This window comes from Moschus berezovskii, chromosome X (genome assembly GCF_049115385.1).
Source record: "Moschus berezovskii isolate FMDL1 chromosome X, NW_MosBer_1.0, whole genome shotgun sequence".
Classification (NCBI taxonomy): Eukaryota; Metazoa; Chordata; class Mammalia; order Artiodactyla; family Moschidae; genus Moschus; species Moschus berezovskii.
The window spans coordinates 44,483,364-44,499,926 of NC_142488.1; the positions used below are offsets into that span (position 1 = coordinate 44,483,364).

Sequence of the window (16,563 nt, forward strand, 5' to 3'; positions counted from 1 at the left end):
CTTTCTGGTAACCTGCTTTTAAATATGTTAAGACATGAGAACAGGATTCCATTGCATTTTTAAAGCCCATGTGGTATTTTCCATTTTGTGTGTCTTATTTTTTTTAAACTTGAGTCCCCTTTACTGGAGGTTTAGTTGCTTCCAGATTGTTGAATGGTGGAGACACCTACAGTTAACATCTTTGCAAATTGTGATAAATTTCCAGGCATAGAATTCTTGAGAGAAAGGAAATATCAGGATGTTAATGGCTTCTGAATAGAAGTCTTTAAACACAAGTCATACATCTGTCCAGGGAGAGAAAATCAATGCCCATGGGACTGTGCAAAACCCTTAGGATCTTAGCCAAGGGAACAGCCTGGAGCTACCAGGCCTTGTGTCCTGATCATCCTCACTGTGGGGCTGTGGTGATTGTTATTAGACTGGTGATGGTGGTCTCAGGAATGTGTGCACTGACCTTGATCCTCCTGATTCTGCCTTCCTAGATCTCCATCCTTGGTCTGGAGAGAACCGGATGGCCATGTCCCAGGTGAGTTCCTAATTTACCCCTACTTTGTTTCCAGTTAATTTGAGGCAGCAATTAGGAAATTATATTGCAACCTTGAAAAAAATATGTTAGTTCCCTCAGCTGTGGCTGTTTTCTTCTCAACCTGTCATCCACCTCAGGTTTCTCCAATCCTTCCTCTTTTCACCAAAAAGGAAAAAATAAAAGGAACGTGATAGAAAGGAAAATACATTTTTGTCTACTTCTTACTTTTGGAACTGTGCTTCATATTTTTGCCTTCTCAAAGAAAATTGTTTAAATGCATAGACTTATCTTGCTTTTTCTATTCACTTTCCATTCACTTTTTGCCTTTTCATTATGTTTAAAATTGTGAAAGTAAATCCACGTCTCATGTTCTAATATGCATAAAATAAACAGTATCCAAAAGATCCCCATTTCTTCTTCCCCCAGTACCACATTCTTCCTCAGAGATGCCCACTGTTAGCAGTTTGGTGATAAGGTGCTGTAGATGCATTTCAGTTCAGTTCAGTCGCTCAGTCGTGTCCGACTCTCCGCGACCCCATGAATCACAGCACACCAGGCCTCCCTGTCCATTACCAACTCCCAGAGTACACTCAAACCCATGTCCACAGAGTCGGTGATGCCATCCAGCCATCTCATTCTCTGTCGTCCCCTTCTCCTCCCGCCCCCAACCTTTCCCAGCATCAGAGTCTTTTCCAGTGAGTCAACCCATCGCATGAGGTGGCCAAAGTATTGCAGTTTCAGCTTCAGCATCAGTCCCTCCAATGAACATCCAGGATTGATCTCCTTTAGAATGGACTGGTTGGATCTCTGTGCAGTATAAGGGACTCTCAAGAGTCTTCTCCAACACCACAGTTCAAAAGCATCGATTCTTCGGCGATCAGCCTTCTTCACAGTCCCAACTCTCACATCCATACATGACCACGGGAAAAACCATTGCCTGGACTAGACGGACCTTGGTTGGCAAAGTAATGTCTCTGCTTTTTAATATACTATCAAGGTTGGTCATAACTTTCCTTCCAAGGAGCAAGCGTCTTTTAATTTCATGGCTGCAATCAGCATCTGCAGTGATTTTGGAGCCCAAAAAAATAAAGTCTGACACTGTTTCCACTGTTTTTCCATCTATTTCCCATGAAGTGATGGGACCAGATGCCATGATCTTTGTTTTCTGAATGTTGAGCTTCAAGCCAACCTTTTCACTCTCCTCTTTCACTTTCATCAAGAGGCTTTTGAGTTCCTCTGCACTTTCTGCCATAAGGGTAGTGTCATCTGCATATCTGAGGTTATTGATATTTCTCCCAGCAATCTTGACTCCAGCTTGTGCTTCTTCCAGCCCAGCGTTCCTCATGATGTACTCTGCATATAAGTTAAATAAGCAAGGTGACAATATACAACCTTGACGTATACCTTTTCCTATTTGGAACCAGTCTGTTGTTCCATGTCCAGTTCTAACTGTTGCTTCCTGACCTGCATACAGGTTTCTCAAGAGGCAGGTCAGGTGGTCTGGTATGCCCATCTCTTTCAGAATGTTCCACAGTTTATTGTGATCCACACAGTCAAAGGCTTTGGCATAGTCAATGAAGCAGAAATAGATGTTTTTCTGGAACTCTCTTGCTTTCTCCATGATCCAGCGGATGTTGGCAATTTGATCTCTGGTGCCTCTGCCTTTTCTAAAACCTGCTTGAACATCTGGGAGTTCACGGTTTACATACTGCTGAAGCCTGGCTTGGAGAATTTTGAGCATGACTTTACTAGCATGTGAGATGAGTGCAATTGTGCGGTAGTTTGAGCATTCTTTGGCATTGCCTTTCTTTGGGATTGGAATGAAGACTGACCTCTTCCAGTCCTGTGGCCACTGCTGAGCTTTCCAAATGTGCTGGCATATTGAGTGCAGCACTTTCACAGCATCATGTTTCAAGATTTGAAATAGCTCAACTGGAATTCCATCACCTCCACTAGCTTTGTTAGTAGTGATGCTTTCTAAGGCCCACTTGACTTCACATTCCAAGATCTCTGGCTCTAGGTCAGTGATCATGTTATCGTGACTATCTTGGTCGTGAAAATCTTTTTTGTACAGTTCTTCTGTGTATTCCTGCCACCTCTTCTTAATATCTTCTGCTTCTGTTAGGTCCATACCATTTCTGTCCTTTATCGAGCCCATCTTTGCATGAAATGTTCCCTTGGAATGTCTAATTTTCTTGAAGAGGTCTCTTGTTTTTCCTATTCTGTTGTTTTTCTCTATTTCTTTGCATTGATCACTGAGGAAGTCTTTCTTATCTCTCCTTGCTATTCTTTGGAACTCTGCATTCAGATGCTAATATCTTTCCTTTTCTCCTTTGCTTTTTGCCTCTCTTCTTTTCACAGCTATTTGTAAGGCCTCCTCAGACAGCCATTTCGCTCTTTTGCATTTCTTTTCCATGGGGATGGTCTTGGTCCCTGTCTCCTGTACAATGTCACGAACCTCCGTCCAGAGTTCATCAGGCACTCTATCAATCAGATCTAGTCCCTTAAATCTATTTCTCACTTCCACTGTATAATCATAAGGGATTTGATTGAGGTCATATCTGAATGGTCTAGTGGTTTTCCCTACTTTCTTCAATTTAAGCCTGAATTTGGCAATAAGGAGTTCATGATCTGAGCCACAGTCAGCTCCTGGTCTTGTTTTCGCTAACTGTATAGAGCTTCTCCATCTTTGGTTGCAAAGAATATAATCAATCTGATTTCGGTGTTGACCATCTGGTGATGTCCATGTGTAGAGTCTTCTCTTGTGTTGTTGGAAGAGGGTGTTTGCTATGACCAGTGCATTCTCTTGACAAAACTCTATTAGCCTTTTCCCTGCTTCATTCCGTGCTCCAAGGCCAAATTTGCCAGTTACTCCAGGTGTTTCTTGACTTCCTACTTTTGCATTCCAGGCCCCTATAATGAAAAGGATAATTTTTTTGGGTGTTAGCTCTAAAAGGTCTTGTAGGTCTTCATAGAACCGATTAACTTCTGCTTCTTCAGCATTACTGGTTGGGGCATAGGCCTGGATTACTGTAATATTGAATGGTTTGCCTTGGAAACGAACAGAAATCATTCTGTCATTTTTAAGACTGCATCCAAGTACTGCATTTCGGACTCTTTTGTTGACCATGATGGCTACTCCATTTCTTCTAAGGGTTTCCTGCCCACAGTAGTAGATATAATGGTCATCCGAGTTAAATTCACCCATTCCAGTCCATTTTAATTCACTGATTCCTAGAATGTCTATGTTCACTCTTGCCATCTCCTGTTTGACCACTTCCAATTTACCTTGATTCATGGACCTAATATTCCAGGTTCCTATGCAATATTGCTCTTTACAGCACTGGACCTTACTTCTATCACTGGTCACATCCACAGCTGGGTATTGGTTTTGCTTTTGCTCCATACCTTTATTCCTTCTAGAGTTATTTCTCCACTGAGCTCCAGTAGCATACTCGGCACCTACCGACCTGGGGAATTCCTCATTCAGTATCCTATCATTTTGCCCTTTGATACTGTTCATGGGGTTCTCAAGGCAAATATACTGAAGTGGTTTGCCATTCCCTTCTCCAGTGGACCACATTCGGCTGTGGTCCATGTGATCAGATCGACTAGTTTCCTGTGATTATGATTTCAGTGTGTCTGCCCTCTGATGCCCCCTAGCAATACCTACCGTCTTATTTGGGTTTCTCTTACCTTGGTCGTGGAAAATCTCTTCACAGCCGCTCCAGCAAAGTGCAGCTGCTGTACCTTACCTTGGACGAGGGGTATCTCCTCAAGGCTGCCCCTCCTGACCTTGAATGCTAAGTAGCTCCTCTCGGCCCTCCTGCGCCCGCGCAGCCACTGCCTGTTGGACGTGGGGTATTTACTTCAGTTTAATTAACTAAAAATAGAGGTACATGTTGGAGAGGGAAATGGTAACCCACTCCAGTACTTGTGCCTCGAAAATCCCATGGACGGAGGAGCCTGCTAGGCTACAGTCCATGGGGTCTCGAAGAGTCCAACAGGACTGAGCGACTTCACTGTCACTTTTCACTTTCATGCATTGGAGAAGGAAATGGCAACCCACTCCAGTGTTCTTGCCTAGAGAATCCCAGGAACGGAGAAGCCTGGTGGGCTGCCGTTTATGGGGTCGCACAGAGTCGGACACGACTGAAGTGACTTAGCAGCAGCAGCGGAGGTACATGTAATGTGTGTTTTTTCTCAAATGCCATCACACCCCTATACCCATCTTGCTTTTCCCACTTGATTATATTATGTGTTGTTCCCCATCAGTACATAGAAACTGTTTCAATTCCTCTTTCGTGGTAAGGATGTCTCATTTAATTATTTCTCTCTTCACAAATATTTGGGTTTTTTATTTTTCTATTGTAAACAGTGCCTCATGAACCACTTTCTATGTATATGTTGGCCCGTTAGTACAGGTATTTATGGAGAGTACACCTGGAAGAATTTTTGAACCAAAGATATTCACACTTTAAATTTGCTTTCCCAAATCCTGGTACATTCACAAAATTTTAAATACCAGATAATTTCTGTGTTCAACTCTTCCAGGCTGTTGTTGAAAGGTTAGGAAGAATCCAGTTCATGCTATGATGTCACCTAAATTCGAGGAAGATGCTACAGAAAAGTAAAAATTGAAATACCACTTTTATTTAAGAATATGGATGTGGAAATTCTAAAAATGTGTTCTGAATAGAGCATTAGTAAATTGAATTGAGCATTTTTTAAAAAAGTACTCTGTACCTATGGTAAAACATTCAAACAAACACTTTGTTCAACAAAAGGTGACAAATAATTTTCCTTCTTACCCTGTTTCCGTATCTCCTTCATATTTCATGCATGCTGCCAGAAATCATGTGTGCATATTTATTTGTATCGATGGAAGAATCCCCCTTTCTTTTATTTTCTTCCTTTTCACATATTACAGCACATTCTAGTCCTTTCTGTGGCCATTCCATTTCACTGTGTTTGATCAACCTTAACTTTTCTCACCTCAGCACTCTTGACCTTTGGGTCAGGTAATGCTATGTTGTGGAGGGGTGCCATGTGCATTGGAGGATATTTAGCAACATCTCTGGCCTCTACCCTCTGGGTAGAGGGATGCCAGTGCCCTGCCCCCCAACTCTGCCCCCCACCCTTGTTGTGACAGTGGGCTAAGGAGAAGTGTGTTGTTGCAGGAAACATTGACCTTCAGGGAGGTGTTTGTGGACTTCACCCAGGAGGAGTGGCAGCAGCTGGACACTGCTCAGAAGAACCTCCACAGGGATGTCATGCTGGAGAACTACAGCCACCTGGTCTCTGTTGGTGAGGAACCCTCCACAGGGTGACTGGAACACACCCCCTCGTGTCTCCCTCTCTGGGCTGTTGCAGCTCAGGGGTGTCTGGGCCCTGAATGAGTTGGGCCTCAGGCTCCCGGTCAGGAATTCCTAATGGCGTTCTCACCCTGCCCAGGATGGTCATGCTCTCGCCTTCTCTGTGGATGGTCTGCACTGAGGGCCCACTGGCTGGGCTCATGGGGCAGTCACCAAGGCCAGACCATCCCCGCCCTGCCAGGATGGGCCTTGGTTCTGGAATGCTGCAGATGTTCATAACCAAGTCCTCTGTCATTTCCCCTCAACAAGATACCCTGTGGCCCAGCCACATTGGATCTTCAGGTTGGGACAAGGAGAAGAGGAGGCCAGGATGGAAGCTGGAGAAAGCCTGATTTGGAGCTGTCCAGGTGAGCCCATACCAGGCCAGCTGGGCCAGGCAAGGGGACCTTCACGGGTCAGGGAGATCTTGGTCTCAGTGGCATGCCCAGGAACTTGTCTCAGAAACCCCAGGCTTGGGGACACAACTCAGGGCTGATGGAATGAGCTGCTGTGATAGCTACATGATGCCCCACCTGCCACCCCTCTGCAGCCCCTTATTCTTGGGGTTCAGACAGAGGTGGCTGCTATTGTTCTCTCGATCCTGTCCCCACCTTCTAGCATTTCCAGTATAGGGAGATGTGCCCAGGTTTGTTTCTTTCCTCTTCCTCCTCCTATCTGAAAGCTGTTAAACCTTCTCTCTTGGGTATGCACATGTTCATCAGAAGCCAAGCAGATGGAAGGATGATGTTTCCTCTTTATTTGGCGTATTGTGGGCCCTCAAAGTCTGAAATGCAGTGTCTTTTACCTCAGGGAAATTATCCTGCCTGGTTTATTGATTTATTGGAGTTGGGATGGACAAAAGAGCTTTGCTTAGTGACCTTCAGCTCTACCAGGCCAGGTACCACCGTGTCCTTGTCTGCTCTCACTTTGAGACTAGACAGTGTCAACTTCACACAGGTTTCTGTTTGCTTATTTCTCTCAGACCATTCCAAATCTGACTTGATTCCACCTGTTGTCAGTTTCCTCCTCTTATCAATACTTCCCTCCCGCTCAACTCTTTTGTCTTATCTCTATTTATTAAAATAAATAAACCTGAGAGCATATTACTTCCACAGCGGCATGCTTCAGTGAGCACTGTCTGCTTTCCTGTTTATTTGTTTGTTTTTGCTCAGGGTCCCTTGTGGTGACCGAGAAAATCTTGAGACATTGGTCTTCGTCTTTTTCTCTCCTGCTGTTGGTAGCCACTCAGTGGCCCCTCCTGAAGTCTGTCTAGAGCACTGTTACCCTTCACTGCACTCCATGGACCAGCAGCCTGGGCTCAGAGTAGAAGTGCAGATTTGGGATCCACTTCAGCTTTATTGAATCTGCATCTGCTTTTCAGCAGCTGTTCAGAGATTTGTTTCATGGCTGCAGCTGTAGTCAGACGGGCCCAGCTGATTCCAAGTGACTCTCTAGATGGCTTCCCCAGAGCCCACTCCTGTTTGGCAGGTGCACCCTCTCAGAGCATCCCTGAACCTTCTCCCAGGGATATTTTGGCCTACAATTTACTCTTTTTCAATCAGTCCTGTATCTGCTGCTCCATAGAGATTCATCAGGGTTTCTGGTCTGCTGATGGCCTGCTTTTTCCTGCTTCCAGTGTTTCTAGGAATTGAGTCTCATTCTTATTTCAATATTAATTGTGGAAGGAGGAAGCATAGTCTCAAAGGCAGCTTCCACCCTTTGAAGTCACATTTCCTATGTTGAGTCTGAGTGTGCAGAACAGTCTGGGATATGAAGTAATCTCAGTGCGTTCCCAATCACACCTCCAAGGGCAGCTTCTTTTCAAGGTTTCTGATTCCTCTGATGAGCATCTCCAAAGGTCCAGGGAATACCTTCACACCTGCATTTCTCAGTTCGCTTTTCCTCCTATGAAAAATAAGGATTTAGTTCAATTAACTTTGATCTTCTGCTCTGCAGCACTTCCCAATGTTCGTTAAATTTTTATTTTTTCTTTCTTTGTTGGCTATCCTTATAACTTTCAACAACATAGCTAAGCTTCTGTTTTTGCATTCCAGTTGGTAACTTTCTTTAAACCATAGCCAAATGCCTGTGGCTTAATTTTCTACCTGGAACACAAACCCCTAGAGGCAAGAGTCCACATCTTATTCTCATTCATCTAGGTGTGGGGCTGTAGAGGCACTAAGTAAGTGTTGCTTTGATTGTTTTGGACTGGGACAAAGGAATGAGGTTTGTTATTTTTCCATAGCCCAGTGGTGAAGAGCTTGGACTTTGGAGCTCACAGCCTAGATTCAGATTCTAGCTTCTTCACTCACAAGCTGTCACTTTGTACACGTGACTTAGCCGCTCTTTGCCTGTTTGTAGAATGGGGCTAAATGCTAGAACTTACAGGACTGACAGAATTTAATGAGTTGATAAATATCAAGCACCAAAAAAAAGTGCCTTGGAATAAAGGAAGTTCTCAATATATGTTATCACTCTTTGTATTATTGTTGTTAGCCATATAGAATATTTGTTTAATGTAATGGTTGTCAACCAGAGGTGTATCATCTGTGGAGGCCTAGTTATGTGCGTTGTAATATTCCAGATAGTTCTGATACCCACATCTAGTTCAGATTCATTGCTTTAAATGTCTGCTGACAGAGGTTCAAAGGACTGTGAGACTTAGCAAGGCTGTCACCCAGGAGCATGGGTCAGATGGGATAGTAAATAAGAGCGCACAGCCTCACTACTGGATAGCTTGGTTCTCTTCTCCCATTCCTCCATTCTTCAAGCTACTTCAGGGCTTATATTCTCCTCTGGGCCCTGGATGAAATCTCTGACATATCTCATAAATTCTCGGATTGTTCTGAGATAATAAACATCTTCTGTCAAGATCCACATATCAAGAGTAGCCTTGCTGTCATATTTATTATTTTCAATTTGTTGAGCTTTTCACAGAAAGAACTTTTACCTTTGTTAATTTTCTTTATTGTGTTTTCCATTTTGTTGATTTCTCCTTTTACATTTATTTCCATTTCTACTTCTTTGGGTTTACTTTGCTGTTCTGTATCAGCATCTTTTTCCCTTCAACATTTTATTATAAAATTTTTCAGACAAAACAAGCAAAATAATTATAGTTTGAACATCCATGTAATACCATTTAGATTCTACAATGAATGTTTTGCTGTATTTGCTTTATGCCTATCTGTGTGCTAATTCCTCTCTTCTTCCATCAAGCTCCCTTTTTTTGTTTGTGGAATGCATTTCAAAGTAAGTTGTGGACATCAGTGCACTTCACAACTAAATACTCCCACAGGCATGTCATTAACTAGAATTAAATATTTCTTAGTATTTTTTCTATCCTTAATGTTTAACAGGTATTTTCATAAAAGGAAATGCAAAACTAGCACAATATGATAGTGGGTTGTATGTGGTAATGTTTTAATGTAATTTCCAGATGCATTTTCCATGTACTGTCACGATATATGTAACTACAGTCTCTTCTTGAAAATGAGGTTTGGGTTATTGAGGTATAATTTATATACCGTGAAGTTCACCTCTCTTAAGTGTACAGTTCTGTATATATTGACAAATATATAGTCATTTAAATACCACCACAGTCAAGCTATTGGACACTTTCATTCCCCTAAACCATTCCCTTGTTCCTCTTTACAATTAAACTTCTACCCTACTCTCACATCCTATCTTGTTTCTTCTAGTTTTGTTTTTTTCTAGAATGTTATATAAATGAATCTTATAGTATATAGCCTTATGCATCTTGCTTCTTTCATTTACCTTAATGCTTTTTAGGTTCATTCATGTTGTGACATGTTTCAACAGTCTGTTCTTTTCTGTAGTCAAATGATATTCCACTTGCTTACCATAGACCAAGTTATGCACTTTTGAATTTTTTCTTATTTTTGGTTATTATGAAAGAAGCTGGTATGAACACACTGATGTTTAGGCATTTCTGTGGGCATATGTTTTCATATTTCTGGGGTAAATAGAGTGGGATTGCTTGGTCTGTGTTAAGTGTATGTTTAACTTCACAAGACACTACCAAACTGTTTTACAGTGTAACTGTACCATTTTGGATGCCTATCAGCAATACATATAAGAGTTCCAGTGTTTTGTTCTCTTGCCAGCACTTGGTATTATTAGTATTGTTAGTCTTTCTAGACGCTGTGTAAGAGTAGCTCATTGTGCTATTAATTTGCATTTTTCCAATAACTGATATTCAGCATCTTTTTATGTTCTTTTGTTTGTCATCTATATATCTTTGGTGAACTATTTCTTATAATCTTTTGCCATTTTTGTTATTATTAAATTGTGAGAGTTCTTTATATATTCTGGATGCAAGCCCTCTATCACTATGTGTTTTCCAAGTCTTTACTCCCATGCTGTGGCTTGTTTTTATCTTAACAGTGTCTTTCCCAAAAAAGACATTTTTAATTTTGATAAAGTCCACTTTATCAAATTTTTCTTCTACAGTTCATGCTGTTATACCCTGTATAAGAATTCTCTAACACAAGGTAACAGAGATTTTCTCATATTTTTATTTCAGAGGATTTATAATGTTAGCTCTTATATTTATCAGACTTCCCTGATAGCTCAGTTGGTAAAGAATCTACCTGCAATGCAGGAGACCCCGGTTTGATTCCTGGGTCAGGAAGATCTGCTGGAAAAGGGATAGGCTACCCACTCCAGTATTCTTGGGCTTCCCTTGTGGCTCAGTTGGTAAAGAATCCGCCTGTAACGCAGAAGACCTGGGTTCGATCCCTGGGTTTTGAAGATCCCCTGGAGAAGGGAAAGGCTCCCCACTGCAGTATTCTGGCCTAGAGAATTCCATGGACTGTATAGTCCATGGGGTAGCAAAGAGTTGGACACAACTGAGTGACTTTCACTTTCACTTATATTTAGGCCCATGGCCAATAATGAGATGAATATTTTTACCTGGTACGAGTTAAGGGTCATTGTTTTCCTTTTTTGGGGGGCATATGCATATTTAATTGTTCAAGCAGCATTTTTTAGAAGACTGTCTCTTCTCCATTGACTTACCTTGGTACCCTTATCAAAAACAGTTGAGCACATATGCATTGATCTGTCTGCCAGTACGGCACTATCTTAATTACTGTAGCCTACATGTTCACATCAGGTACAGTGAATCTTCCAACTTTGTTCTTTTCATAATGTTTTGGTCCTTGATATTTTCATATAAATTTTAAAATCAGCTTGCCAATTTCTGCATGAAAACCTACAGGGGTTTTGTTTGGGATTACATTAAGTCTGTGGATCATTGAAATACTAAGACTATTGAATCTTCTAATTCACAAACATAGTATATCTCTCAATTTATTTAGGTTTATAAAAATTTATCTCAGTATCTCAGTAATATTTGGTAGTTTTGAGTGCATAGGTCTTGCATAGGGAATGCAACTGCAATTTAAATATTTCATTTTAAACACACCTATTTGCTTTTTGTCAGTATCTCCTTTGTGTTTTTTTTTTAATTTAGTGGTTGCTCTAGCAATTAAGAGATACATACTTCATTAACCCTTTCACCATATATAGTTATATTTTAAGACTTCAAGTCATATGTAGAAAGTTTATAGCTTTATGTTATGCTATAGGTTTCAAATGTATTGTATCCATAACTGTCAAGCATATCTTAAAGAATTCAAAAGGAGAAAAATAGCCTGTATTTCTTTTTTGCAACTTCATGGACTGTAACCCACCAGGCTTCTCTGTCCATGGGATTTTCTAGGCAAGAATCCTGGAATGGGTTGCCATTTCCTTCTCCAGGGGATCTTGCAGGGATTGAACCTGTGTCTTCTGCAAGGCTCCTGTATTGCAGGTAGATTCTTTACTGCTGAGCTACCAGGGAAGCCAATTCTGTATATTTACCCAGATGCTTTTTTTTTTTTTCTGGTGTTGTTAATTAATTTTTTTAAATTTTTTAATTTTTCTAAAATGTTTATTTAATAAATGGTAGAAAGCACAATGCCAAAAACATTAAAAAAAATTTTAACTGTTAATGTTTTTGGAATTAATTTATTTTAATTGGAGGTTAATTACTTTACAATATTGTAGTGGTTTTTTCCATACTTTCACATGAATCGGCCATGGGTGCATATGTGTCCCCCATCCTAAACCCTCCTCCCACCTCCCTCTGTATCCCATCCCTCAGGATCATCCCAGTGCACTGGCTTGAGTGCCCTGTCTCATGCATCGAACCTGGACTGGCGATCTATTTCACATATGGTAATATACATGTTTCAATGTCTCAAATCATCCCACCCTCTCCTTCTCCCACACTCCAAAAGTCTGTTCTTTACATCTGTGTCTCTTTTGCTGTCTCGCATATAGGGTAATCGTTACCATCTTTCTAAATTCCATATATATGCGTTAGTATACTCTATTGGTGTTTTTCTTTCTGACTTACTTCACTGTGTATAATAGGCTCCAGTTTCATCTACCTCATTAGAACTGATTCAAATGCATTCTTTTTAATAGCAGAGTAATACTCCATTGTGTATATGTACCATAGCTTTCTTATCCATTCCACTGCTGATGGACATCTAGGTTGCTTCCATGTCTTAGCTATGGTGAACAGTGCTGCGATGAACACTGGGGGACATGTGTCTCTTTCAATTCTGGTTTCCTCAGTGTGTATACCCATCAGTGGAATTGCTGGGTCGTATGGCAGTTCTATTTCCAGTTTTTTAAGGGATCTCCACACTGTTCTCCATAGTGGCTGTACTAGTTTGCATTCCCACCAACAGTGTAAGAGGGTTCCCTTTTCTCTGCACCCTCTCCAGCATTTATTGTTTGTAGTCTTTTTGATAGCAGCCATTCTGATTGGGGTGAGATGGTACCTCACTGTGGTTTTGATTTGCATTTCTCTGATAATGAGTGATGTTGAGCGTCTTTTCATGTGTTTATTAACCATCTGTATGTCTTCTTTGGAGAAATGTCTGTTTGGTTCATTGGCCCATTTTTTTATTGTTACCCAGATATTTTATCATTTCTGTTGGTCTTCCCATCCACCCTGCAGAAGATCCTGTTTCATTTTTCTTAGAACAAATCTGATGACAAAATCTCTTTGCTTCAGTGTAGAGTTGTGGGTTGATATTTTTTTGCCTTTAGTAATTTTAAGAAGTTCCAGTATCATCTGACCTTCATTGTTTCTGATGAGAACCTCACAGTCATTTGAATAATTGATTCATATACAGTGTGCTTTTTTTTTTTTTTACTGACTACATTCAAGATATTTTGTTTTAACTTTGCTTTCCAGATATTTGACTGTAATATTCCTGGGTGTTTCTGTCAGTTTATGTTGTTTCTGCTATGCTGAGCATCTCGAATCTGTCATTTTATGTCTTTTTCTAAAGTTGGGACTTTTTTGGCCATTATTTCTTCAGACCTTTTGTTCTGCACTAGTCTCATTTCCTTGGAGGACTCCAATGATGTGAATGTTGGACCTTCTGATACTGTCCCATGGATACCTGATGCTGTATTTCTTTCTTTTATTTTTCTCAGTCTTTTTGTGTCTATTCTTCATATTGGCAGGTTGGATCATTTCTGTCAGTTTAACTCCAAGTTCATTGACTCTTTCCTCTCTCGTCTCCATTTTGCTGCTCAATTCACTTCAGGTGTTAGTTTGTTTGTCTTTCTGATTTAGATACTATCTTTTTTAGTTCTAAAATTTCCATTTTTTAAAATAGTTTCTGTATCTAAGTTGAGAACTTCTGTTTATCCATTCACTTCAAGTGTGTCTGCCTCATAGAGCTGTTTCCATAGCTACTTAAAATGTCTTTGGTATTTTCAGCATCTGACATCTGTTGGTTATCTTTTCTCTTGAGAATTGGTCACATTTTGCTAGTTGTTTGCTATCTTGAATGATTTTGGATTCTATCCTAGATAGTGGTGATTGTTTTGTTGCTTTTAATCTTACATTTAATAAACCTAGTTAGATTCATATCACTGGTTTTGTGTTGCCCTCTGTGGGTATTGATTCTAATCAATGTGGTGTTCAAAGGCTTTTCTTTGTGTATGCACCATTCAGGGGTTAATTTGAGACTTGAGTGATGGTTTAAGTCTTTGTGCAGTTTTCAGAACCTTTGCTGGCCTGCTTCATGGTTGTCTCCATGTATTTGTCACTCAGGTGTTAGTCTCAGACTGAGCTGTGGTTGAAATATTACTTTAGTTCAATTCTTTAAGCTTTGGTGTGAGGCTTTTGCTTGGATGAGCTCAGGACTTCTGGAGGTTTATATACCATTTGGACAGAGTCTTGTGAAAAAGAATGGGGACTAAAAAGAAATGCCCTGGTATACAGGCTGCTTCTTCAGTTTTTGACTCACCTTCAGAGTCTGCCTGCTTTGTTTTTGCTTTTAACTTGTCAGAATCCTGCATAGCTGCTTTACATATTTTGTCCAGAGTTCTTAGTTGTAATAATCAGTAGGAGAGGGGCTGTAGTAGACATACTCCATTGTGCTTAGAAATGGAAACCTTAATTTCATTCATTCTTGCTTTTATCTTTATTATTTCTATCTTCTTGCTATTTTGAATTTAATTTTCTCTTTTCCTAGTTTCATAAGGTAGAAGCTTAGATAATTCATTTGATAGCTTCCTTGTCTAAGTATTGTGAATCCTATGACTGCCTCTAAGAACTGATTTAGCTGTTTCAGCCTCTCTGTATTATACCACAATATATAAGAAATATACAAGAAACTGCATGAATTTAGAGTGTATAATTTGATAAGTTTTAACATGTAAACACACAAGAATCTATCACCAGAATCAAGACAGTGAAGTCATAGAACGATCTGGGAAGTATTCCCTTCCCTCTTTAGTTCTTTGGGAGAATTTGTATGAAATTGGTGTAATTTCTTTCTTAAATGTTTGATAGAATTCCCCAGTGAAGTCATCTGTGCCTGGAGTTTTCTTTATAAGAAGGCATTAAACTACAGTGTCAATTTCTTTAATAGATACTGGATTATTCAGATTATTTCTTCATGAACAAACTTTGGTAACTTGTGTCCTTTCAAGGAGTTTGTCCATTTCACCTAAGTTGGCAAGTTTATTTGCATAAAATTGTTCATAATTATTTCCTTATTATGCTTTTAATTTCTGAGGGTCTGTGGTAGTCTCATCTTAGTTTTATAAAAGTAATCACGTGTAGAAGTGAAAACCATGAACTTCATTAAAAGGGAAATCTCTCCCCCCAGCTAATGCCTCTTTCAGTGCTTCAGGCTAGAAGCTTTTAGTACCAAAGGAAGCATGCTCAGCTTTTTCTTTCTTTACTCCACTCTCCCCCCCATCCCCCTGCCACTGACCGAATCACCAACTAGGCCATCTCTGACTCCTTGGGTGAAGCAAGTGAAGAAGGAGGGAGTTAAGACAAAAATAGTTTGCCCTAACTGATAAAGATATAATCTGATATTGACACCCTCTGCATGTGGCAGATTCTAGAGACCTATTTCTTTCTGTCCCTGGTATGTTTTGGGCTTCCCAAGTGGCACTAGTGATAAAGAACCCACCTGCCAATGCAGGAAACATAAGAGACACAGGTTCAATCCCTGGGTCAGGAAGATCCCCTGGAGGAGGAAATGGCACCCCGATGGCAGCCCACTCCAGTATTCTTGCCTGGAGAATCCCCATGGGCAGAGGATACTGGTGGACTTCAGTCCATAGGGTCACAAAGAGTTGGACACGACTGAGTACACACAAACTGGTATGTTTATGGTTTCTTTGGAGATGCCCCAGCTAGGGCCCTTGATTGCAGTTCCCTCAATATAGGTGGTGCCTGTTTTCCAGCAAGTTATTTGATATATCTCCTTCTTGCCCTCATCAAACAGCACCGTCATAGACATCCAGTCTCTTTTTGCTGAGGTCACCTTGATGCTAGGAGAAAGCCCCCTCTCCAAAGTAACCCAACTCTGTTTCTATCCAGAGGGTCCACATCTAGCTTGTGGAATGTGTGTCTGTGTGATGGGGCCTTGATCTCTTCATCACCTCCCCCCCACCACCGAATTCAACCTCTTTTCTGTGGCCACAGACTGCCACAACCTGCCTGTCACCTGTAGAGTTTTCTAGCCGCAAACCAGGTGCCAAGTCCCAGGTGTCCCCCAGACTCTAGTGGACATATATCAAGCAGATTGTCTCCTTGAAGTTATCCTTACTAGATTAGGGCTGGGCCAAAAGTACTCCTCCTGCCCATATTGTGTGAGAGAGAAAATGCCACCGCTTTCCAACAGCTCTGTCTGAAGGTTTCTTCCTCAGCTTCTTAAACCTGAATACTCCTACTTTTATTTTTTTTACTCCTACTTGTAAGGTGTCTTACTACAGAGGGACTCCAAGTGGTTTTGACTTACTCCTTTAAGTCCTGCAAAGGTCTCTGGACTGCAAAAGCACTTGGTAGTATTTTATTACCAGCCTTTGAAATGAGTAGGGTTTTGTTTTTAATGTTTTATTTTCTTGTGGTGAGAACTTTTAAGATTCACTCTCTTAGCAACATTCAAATACACAATACAGTATTATTAGCTATAGTTGGGCTTCCCAGGTGGCTCAGTGGTAAAGAATCTGCCTGCCAGTGCAGGAGACACAAGAGACGTTTGATCCCTGGGTTGGGAAGATCCCCAGAGGAGGAAATAACAACTTGCTCCAGTTTTCTTGCCTGGAAAGTTCCATAAACAGGAGGAACCC

The 16,563-nt window shown here is 40.8% G+C and overlaps 1 protein-coding gene across 1 annotated transcript in view; it reads left to right on the forward strand.

Annotated features, from left to right (window-relative positions):
* Positions 1-482: 482 nt before the first annotated feature.
* ZNF674 (zinc finger protein 674) overlaps positions 483-16,563 on the forward strand; it is a 44,277-nt gene continuing 28,196 nt past the window's right edge. Inside the window, 3 exon segments of the mRNA XM_055438694.2 lie at positions 483-526; positions 5,707-5,852; positions 6,151-6,248. Coding sequence (XP_055294669.2) covers positions 512-526; positions 5,707-5,852; positions 6,151-6,248 — 259 coding nt within the window. The 5' untranslated portion in view covers positions 483-511.